Below are 9627 nucleotides of genomic sequence, written 5' to 3'. Positions count from 1 at the left end.
GTGCGAACGGGCCGCGGCAGAGCCGCGCGTCGGCCTCTAGAGGGGTTCGCTGGGCTCCGCCGGGCACCTGCGTGCCCGGACGCCAGGTTCCCGGCCCCGAATCCAGGTCACCCGACCCGCGCCCCGGCCAAAGGAAGAGCTACGTCAGCGACCGTCTACACTCTACATGCTTTTTTATTACAAGACTACCGAGCATACGTGGAAAATTCATCATCCGGTAACTACATCTAAAGCACAAATATTTGAAAAAAAGAATAAACAGATTCATTAAATTATGATATGATTAAATCATCGACCAAATAGAAAATTTATATAATAAAGCCAGAAAAAAAGTTGTAAAATATAGTTTACAATAATTATTCACATTCAAGGCTGTACATCAATACATACAACGTGGCCCCGAACATGAATTCAATCCAAATAATTCATATATTAGATTTTAAATAACACAGACTGAACTAGAGGCCAACAATAGCCAGCAAATAACCTTATATAAGAATAAAAATACAAAAGTGTATATCCTAATATCATTGCATTATTTGTCTTCATAATTTTTTTTTTAAATTTTTGCTTTGCCTGTACATCACAGTTACAGCTACAGACCAGGTAGAGAATATTATACATGTTCTAACTGACTGCCACCAACCTGAAAGACAGCTAACATACTACTGATTCATCCTATTTTGTGTTGTTAAAGAACAGCTACAGCAGCTCTAAATATTGCAAAAATTTGATTGCAATGTCCAAACTTATCATGACAGAGATTTTTCATCAGCAAAACGACCCTTATTCATAGTCACTCAGCCAGATGGGTTAGACTAGGGTGGATTACACAGCTACAAAACATTTTGCCTTTTGTAAAAAGTTCTCTGTACATAAAGTTTGGTATTTCTTCATATTGAAGAAATGAATTCTGGGGGAAATTCAGGTATACATGTAGGCTTGCCCACCACGCTGTCTGAGCTACAGATAAAACTGCCCTTTGCTGGAACAGCTTCCGCCCCAGACCAGTTCTCCACAGGCAGCCTAATTTACAACCCTGCAATCTTGGGCCAGCAGCCTGCACCCCTCAGAGGCTCTGGGAGTGACTCCTGCCCCGATTTAAGGCACTTGCCATGTAGTCTGCCTAAGAGACAAGGGCCACACCCACTTGAGTCACCATCAGTTCATGTTAGGTTTGGATATGAAAAGAAACGATATGGAAAAACGCATATGGCACCATCTCCAAGAATAGTACCTTCACCATGTTCTCATAGTGGCTGCAGCCTCTGCCTCATTCTGTGGACCAACCTGGGGAGAAGGGGATTTGGGGTGTCAGAGGGAAGGTAGGAAACCTACTTCTGCACAATCTGGCCATAATCTCTGGCATAGCCAAGTGGCACTGAGCATGGCACCTAGAAAAATCTTTCATGCATGTTTCACCTCAGAATTGACAGACCCCAAACTAAAGTGGAGAAATTAAGAATGAAACCAAATTTGGGTGGTCTGTACTTCAAGACAACTAGGCAACCTGCAACACTGTGGGTGAGGAGAGGGGAGGAGAAATCATTAAATCCTTGTCAGCCAGGACAATCACATTCTGCAATGAAAAAGCCTGGCCAGGGTGCTCTACTGAACTGCTAAGACCTTCTAAGTCCCGCAATTTGAAGAACATGGGGGCAAACAAACTTCTATAAAATCTAGTTGTCTACATGGTTTCTTTTTCAAGTAGAGCCTTTGCTCTTTTACTGATTCCAAATGGCCCAATGTACTTTCTGAGTCTATAAACTTAATTACAATTCATCCGCTAAGTATGTGGCAAGGTCAGTTCAACACTTTTTATCTCTGCTGACTGTGCAGATGCAAATTCAGTACCATTGTGGACACAAAGTACAAGACTCTGTAAATATCACCAAGCACTTGAAAGCCATAGCAGCAGGGATGGGAAGGTAACATGCAAGCACAACCAGGTTCTTTCAATAAAATAAGGAAATTGGCTTTTGGAAAAATATGTCACAAATGGCCTGCAGTAATGACAACATTTTAGCATTTAAAAAAAAAAAAAGAGCAGTCTTATTCAAACATTCTTGGGAACACACAGCTTACCAGAAATTGATTTGTTCAGGATCTGTAGGACACAACTAAGAAAGTTCTGTACTGGAACTCTGAACATCTAAGCATCAGATCAAGACAGAGGAGAAGAGAGACTATACTAGCTTTAAAATGAACAAACTCTTTGAACCCCAAAATACCACTTCTAGGAATCTGGGCAGGGTGGGGGCAAGGGAGATCAGAGTCAAAAATCAAAGAATTATAAGGATATTAATCACAGCATTATTTAAATAGTGAAAAACCAGAAACCATCTAAATGTTTTATAGCAATGAAATGGTCAGATAAATTATGATAAAAATTATTAACCATTAAACTCTACAATCATTAAAAACAAGGTTTTTGAACGACATTAAGATAAATACCAAGTGAAAAAAGCGGGGTGCAAAATGGTGCATGTTGCAATGTTCCCACTTCAGTTACAAAAGCAAACACATGTGTGCGGGTGGGGAGTAGGGAGCAGCAGACTAGGCACCAAGATGCTCACAGTGGTCCTCCCTGGGTGCTGAGCCTCCAGTTGATTTTTTTCAGAAAACAAATGTTTCTTAACAAAGTACAAAATCACCTGGAACCCCATGCTGGCACCCTGTCCTCGGGGGTCTGTGCCACAGACTGTCTCCTACAATTCCTTCAGGCCTGCACCACAAATACCACAGAGTAGCCCCCAAGGGGGCTGGGGTAGGTGCAGCTCCCGTCAGCTCTGGCATGACCCCAAGAGCCATCTTTCCCAAAGCAAGTCTGTAACCAGCCTCCCGAGAGTCAAGGTTCAGGATGGCAGGCAACAGGGTGGGGCTTCGTGCTCCACATGGGGCTGCCCATTGCCCACTGGCCTGGTCAGGTCCACAGAGGGAAGGAAACCCCATCCAAACCCAGCTTCCTCACGTTCCCAGAGAGAGGCAAGGCACAGCGGGCTGTCTGGGCCAGCAGAGACTTGGCCCTCCTGGCCGTCCTCCCTCCACTCTGTGCCAAGAGAGGCTGCATGGTGTGAGACCATCGCTGCTTGACAGGTGCTGGCTTTGGTGCTTATCCCTGTCTTGTCCCCTCTCAGTAAGACACTCCTGGATCTGTTAAACACCAGGGCATTTTCTTTCTCACCTTGGTTAAGACCACATTTATATATATTTCTAGGTATGTCTGCATGTGTACAGAGACTGACACCCACGTCCACGTCTTAGAACATAAGGCACCTGCATGCCAGAACGATGGCTCAAAGGATGAGGTGGATAAAACTAAAGATGACATGAGTAAGCACAGGGTAAGACTGGAATATATAGGGGCCTTAAAAAAACAAAAAGGAAAGAGGACTCTGAGCAGAGAACGGTGACCTACAAAGGGTTCAGCTGTCACTGGCTCAGGTTGGGCAGTCACTTCAGCTCTGCCAGCTTCGAGCTCAACCCTGAACCCCTTATTCTCTGGTTTCAGAGGTTAAGATGGAGCTTGTCGGTTAAGCCCAGGAGGTAGTGGCGCTATCCAGAGGGAAGAATGCAACAGAAGATTTGTCTCTCCCCGAGCAGCCCAGCCGAGTGCTCTTTTAAAAGCCAAATATCAGCTCTGCTTGTTTCCCTGCAACCAGACACCCAGGAAAGACACTGTGCAGGAGCGGGCTCCTCACCCTCCTAACTGCACACACACAGATGAGGACGCTCTGACGAGGGTAAATAAAAACACGGGAGTGTGCCTGAAATCAAAGTCCTGAAAGAAAGGGTCAAGAAAGACTCACTTTCTGGAAAGCACGTGAACACAGGCAAGACTTTTCCAAAACGAGGAGAAAAGGGGGCTCAGTCTACGACCACACGCCCAGGGCACCCTGGGACGCCCCCAGGGCAGGCACCCCCTACACCTTGGTATCCTTGACACACACACACACACACCCCAAGCAGAAACCCCTGGCAAACCTGGCTCCCACCTCTGCTCCCATCCAACCCCTCTCCCTGTCCAAGCACCGTGGGATTCTCCACATCCGAACCTTTTTCCTAGTTTAAGAGCCACTACTATTATATCACTAAAACAGTTTAAGACATCTTTCCTCTACATGTGGACCAGTGGTCACACAGGGTGATGGATGGTTCGTTCGAGATAGGAGATGGGGGCAGGGAAGTAGTCAGGGGACCTTTTCTGTGGGAGGTTCTGTTGGTACCTTTGTGAAAGTCTAAAGGAAATGGCAAAGTCATCCCTCCCCTGGGGACAGAGCCGTCCATGTCTGTGAGCGGCAGCCTGCGGGCCCCAGCGTCTGCTCCTCTCCCACCTGGGACTGAGGACTGCCCCCCAGGGACACCCTGGGCAGGGAGAGGAATGGCTGAGCCCTGCCTGGCTGACACGCGTTCTCTGTTCAGGGGGCAGCAGCAAAGACAATCAACGGACCGGTAAGCCCTGGACCATCCTAAGTGCACAGCAGTGCGCAGCCTCTAAAGAGCTAAAGGAAATAAGCCAGAAACTGGAGGAGAGCGGGCTGGGGCTTGGGTTCAAGTGTGGTGTTCCTGCCCCTCATGCAAGGTGAGTGACACTTTTTTCCAGGCAAAGTCCACTTGATGGGGACCAGATGACCGGGCAACATGAGAAGGCTTTTTGATTTTCACTGTGCATATGTAAAAACACTCTGAGTTAGACTATGAGAATGTTCAACTTTAGCAGGAAAAGTGTGCATGTGGCAGCTGGGAGCCTGCCCTTCTCCATGAGGCCTGGGTGTGATGGAGGACCATCCAGTGTGCCGACTCCAGGCACCTCTCAGCCCTAACTTAACCCTCCACCTTTCAAACAAAACTCTCAAGAGGGGCCACCAGCTCTCACTCCTCCACAGGGAGGCCTCCAGGCCCGTCTGTTGCACTGCCCTGGCCTCACACGGGGAAGGGAGGCCACTGAGCCCCATCTCCTGGTGCATCTGGTGTTCCTCCCGGGCAGGTACTCAGTTCCCCGCCTCAGAGGGCAACGCTGCTCCGAGGGATGACACATCAGAATGCTTGGCTGGCACCTTCTAACACAGCAGCGACTCCATGTTTCACCGGGAAGACCTGTTCTACTTCTCAGTGCCCGAAGCCTGCCCGGCCAACACAACTCACAGACAGCAAGGACCGCAGAAATCTCACAGCCAGGGCTACTTGAGGAGGCAAGCACGGGCCGTGGAGACCAGGCCATACACTAGGGATGCGAAGAAAGGAGCACACAGACAAAAGCCAAGAACCCGCCTGCCCCACAGAGCTCGGGGGCCACCCCAAAAGAGGTATGCCCAGCTCCCTGGTGAAAAGTTAGTTCCACGATGATCCGGGGGCAGAGAGAGCCCAGAGACATGCCTGGGTGGTCCCTTTGGCCACAGCAGAACCGGCAGGTGACAGGGCACATGGTGGAGAGCTGGTGCCGCGAGTCTGTCTACAAGTCCGGGCGGGAACCAGGCGGATGTGCACGATGCTGGTTCCCATGGCGAGCAGAGTGCGAGAAGCTCCACATGGCACAGAGAGCAAGCAAAGCGACCCTGAATTCCTTTTCGTTATTGGTTTTGTTCTTTGTGTGGTTGGGTATTTTTCTTTTCTTTTAAATAAAAAAGCTGCAAGGTTCCGCCGTCTGCGTCCCCCTTGAGATGGCTGGCAGGTGGTCTGGAAGTGTCCAGGTGGCGGTGAGCCGTGCTGGGCACACGTCCTGCAGCGGGTGCAGGGCCGCGGGCGTCACTGCACGGCGGCGTCCGGGTGGCTCTGGTATCTGTGCCTCCACACCTCCTGGATCTTTTTGCACCATTTGTGAGCATTCCCGCTCGGGTCCATCAGGTAATACGTCCTATTCGGCTGCAGAGACAGAAACGTTTAACATTCTCCAGGGAGTCCCACTAAGACCAGCACCTCCACCCATCAGCGAGAAACTGTAAAAAGAAATCGCCGTCCACTGCAGCCACCGCAAGTCCCTTCTAGAAGCATATGAGCATGTGAGTTTTTTCCTTCCACATATGTGCAGAAATTAAACATACAGGTGATGACCTATAGCTCCCTGAGGTCACCCCCAAACTGAAAGCAAGCACACGCATCTCCCAGCCCAACTCTGAACTGAGCCATGAACATTGGGGTCCCTGGAAGGTGGGAAAGGGGGAGACCACTGCCCCCCGACTCCAGATGCCTCCTTGGGCCACAGCATTTGGATGCTCTGAATGGAGGCACAAATTCCCAAAGGCCTCTTAAGTGCCCTGCAAGGGAGAACCCGTGGGGACAAACTCACCGTGTGGACAAAGAAGGTTTTAAAATTCTTAGCCTCTGGCCGGAGTTCTTGTGACCATGGAATTTCACCTTTCAAGACTTTGTTGACAGGATCCACATAATATAAGTGTGGCCCTTCTGTGAGCAGTAACTGTCGTCGCCGTGCAAATAAACCCTGATGCAAATTAAGAAGAAAAAGAAAGAAAGAAGACACTGCTAGTTAAGGCTCAGAAGTGGATACTGACAGCACTTACTGCTGCCTTGGAGGCTGGACTGTCAGAGTAGCTCCAGGCACAGGGACCACTGCTGGCCACCTGCCCACGCGCCTGGGACAGAGGGGCGTGCACACCTCCTCCTCACCTGGACCCAGCCCCTCAGGTCAGAGAGAAGCGGGCAGCACTCACTGCCCAGCCTGTCTCCCTCTGTGAGCTGGATCCCGACGCCCCTGTGCCGGGCGTCATGTGGGGGAGCGGCCACACAGGCAGCGCACCCGAGGCCAGCACACCGGCACACGGCCCTGTTGCTGAGTCGGCCAAGAGGGGCCTGCCCTTGGCAGTCAGGACCCTGCCGCTTCTCCTGCCCTCTGCTCCGTGCCAAGGCACAGTGTCCTGTCTGCTGGCGGTCCCGCCACAAGCCACCTTCACAGAGGTTCTCATGGCAGAGATGCCCCGGGGTATGGGAGGCTGAGTGCGGCCAGCAATGCAGGCTGGGAGCCCTGAGAAGGGCCCGCAGCAGCAGAGAGAGAACATTTGTGGAGTCTGATATTTTGGACATGTTAATCCATTTAATTAATCCATAAGACATAATAAATAAGATTTTCAAAAACAATTCTAATGAAGTAATAAATGACTTGCTGGGATTCAAACAGAACCTCCTCAACCAGACAGAAACCTTGACCTCAGTGAACCCAGCCTTGGGCACAAATCGGAACCCTGGCTCCCCAGTCAGAAACAAGAATCTGCATTTCTGTCTGCCATGGCCTCTGCGTGCTTTCAAATGCCTCCCCCAAATGGCTGAAATCTTCCTCAGCTATGAAATCTAGAGATGATCTCTTAAAGGGAACCAAGACAAAGGTGCTATGGGCAATGAGTTATACAGGAGCCCGAGGAGCAAGGCCTGATCCTGAGTGAGAACTGGGAGGAAGATACAGACGCACAGCAAGGAGCCATAGTAATCTAACTTACCTTGCGCTTGTCTACTGGACCCATTTTTAGTATTAAATTATTTTCTACAAACTGGTGCCTATAAAAAGAAGAAAACATGAATGAGACACCCATATCAGAGTCAGAGACAGAAATTCTCCAAACTCCTCCCTTCAAAACAAACTCCCCGATGGCATTGTGAACTTTGCTTCAGTAACGTGAGAAAACCCAAATGTGCCTTAGCATGCAAGCCCTACTGCTTTACAGAATTTGCAATCTGTATGTGGACCAGGGTCCACAGATCCTAGAAATATCACCTACCCTCACCTCTCCTCAGCAGTGTTTGCACAGCAGGGGAAAGGCAGAGGGGAGGTGGTGGGAACACAAGTCCTCATTACTTTAAGCAAGGCTGGGGTGAGACGCAGAACCCCACCAGAGCGGGGAGGCCGCTGCGAGGAAAGCTCAGGATGCAGACTGTTGTTCTCAAGTCACCTCCTCAAGCTGGGACCCCAACTCAGCGCTCAGAAACCACTGCACTGTTTAGAATCACAAATCCCTAAAAGAGCCAAGTGGGAAACTTGATTTAAGAACATCTTATCTGGGTACTTCCCTGCCGGTTCAGTGGTTAAGACTTCACCTTCCAATGCAGGGGGTACGGGTTCGACCCCTGGTGGGGGAGCTAAGATCCCACATACCTCAAGGCCAAAACACCAAAACATAAAACAGAAGCAATACTGTAACAAATTCAATAAAAGACTTTAAAAATGGTCCACATCAAAAAAAAAGAGAACATCTTATCTGGTATTTCTACCATAGTAATAAAGCACTTGTAGACAAATACAGCAGGAATTTAGAAGGAAAAGCTTCAAATACAGGTTTTTGACTTAATATATGTTGTTACCAAGTATAGTCCACTTTGATTCGTAGGAGTTTAATTTCTGCAGGTTCTCTCTTTTGGTCAAAGCTAACAGTTACTGCTTTATGTTCTGTCTGATTTTACTGAAATTCCTAAGGTTCTACTGTAGAAACAGTAAAAGGCATAAGACAATTGTCTCCTCAAACAGTGACAATTTTACCATGTGAGTATCTGAGCACATCCACCTGCTTCCCCTGGCTCCTCTTGGGACATTCTCCCACCGAGCTTAACTGGCCCCCAGGTCTGCCCAGCCTAACCCACCAGATGAAGGCCCACTCCCCAGAGCCCACTGGGCTTCTCCACCAATGCCCCATCACGGAGGACCCAGGCCCAGGTAAACTGACACAGCATCATATGGATTTTGAAAACAACTAAGAAAAATGTCAATAACAACAAAAAAAGTGTTATGACCTTTTTGAGGAAAAGTGCGATGCTTCCTCTCAGACGTATTTAAAAACCAAACAAACAAAAACAAGACTTGAAACAAAGAAAAAAATCAAGAAGATTTTATGAGAAGGAGATGTACTGAGGGTCACTGCAGCACAAGAAATACAGGGCCAAAGGGAAGCCCCTTAACCAGCAGGCCCTACTATGTCAGAATGTATGCGTAGTAAAGAACCACAAATTGATAATAAGCGGAAGACTTTAATTAAATTATCGGCCGGGGGGGGGGGGGGGGGGGGCGAGTGCCGTCTAATCCCAGGCCAGTTAAGGACCATACCACCAAGGCCTCCAGTTAGTTAGTTGGGCTGCTGGGGCTGGATCGCCAGGGCAGCCTGACAGGCAAAGACAGAAGAAGCCTCAGGGAGCCTTTGCAGCCTCAGCTGGGTTAACATGAAGGACGGTTTAAAACAGTATATTAAACAAGAGAACGAAAAAGAGAAGGGGCCAGTCACCTACACCTACGCTGAAAAAACAAGTCACCAAATACAGAGTAACAGACGTGACTACACGGGAACAAACGGAATCTCTAACTACAAAAATAACCAAAATTCACATGAAAAAAGGCTGGAGAAGATTTTCAGCAAATATTACCTATAAAGAGTAAACATTTGTACTCTAGAGAGCATACATAAAGCAACATAAAAGGCTTAAAACCTTGAAAGAAAACTGAGAAAGGACACAAACTGGAAATTCCCAAAAGGGAATTAAGTGACCACAAATTCTCAATGGCTCTAAACAAAGAAAGGAAATCGAGCCCCACTTTTCAGGCGTTCTACTGGGGTGCACTGGGGTGAGGTGAATGCAGGCGGGGGCTGTGGAGTAGCATTCTCACCAGCACCACCACCACCGGCCCTGAAATGA

The 9627-nt window shown here is 48.6% G+C and overlaps 1 protein-coding gene across 3 annotated transcripts in view; it reads right to left on the bottom strand.

Moving 5' to 3' along the window:
- Positions 1-156: 156 nt before the first annotated feature.
- The window catches only part of PDPK1 (3-phosphoinositide dependent protein kinase 1), a 71365-nt gene continuing 61894 nt past the window's right edge, over positions 157-9627 (bottom strand). For 2 of the 3 annotated variants that reach the window (XM_029219780.1, XM_029219782.1), the window contains exons 12-14: positions 7449-7506; positions 6287-6439; positions 157-5862 (exon numbers count right to left, since the gene is read on the bottom strand). In XM_029219780.1, coding sequence (XP_029075613.1) covers positions 5746-5862; positions 6287-6439; positions 7449-7506 — 328 coding nt within the window. In that variant the 3' untranslated portion in view covers positions 157-5745. The remainder of the gene's footprint in view (positions 5863-6286; positions 6440-7448; positions 7507-9627) is intronic. The other variant, XM_029219781.1, reaches the window with a different exon arrangement.

Source organism: Monodon monoceros, unplaced genomic scaffold (assembly GCF_005190385.1).
Source record: "Monodon monoceros isolate NGI ecotype Baffin Bay Population unplaced genomic scaffold, NGI_Narwhal_1 Super_Scaffold_13, whole genome shotgun sequence".
Taxonomy (NCBI): domain Eukaryota; kingdom Metazoa; phylum Chordata; class Mammalia; order Artiodactyla; family Monodontidae; genus Monodon; species Monodon monoceros.
The sequence above is the reverse complement of the archived record's forward strand: the minus strand, read 5'-3'. Positions and strand labels throughout refer to the sequence as shown.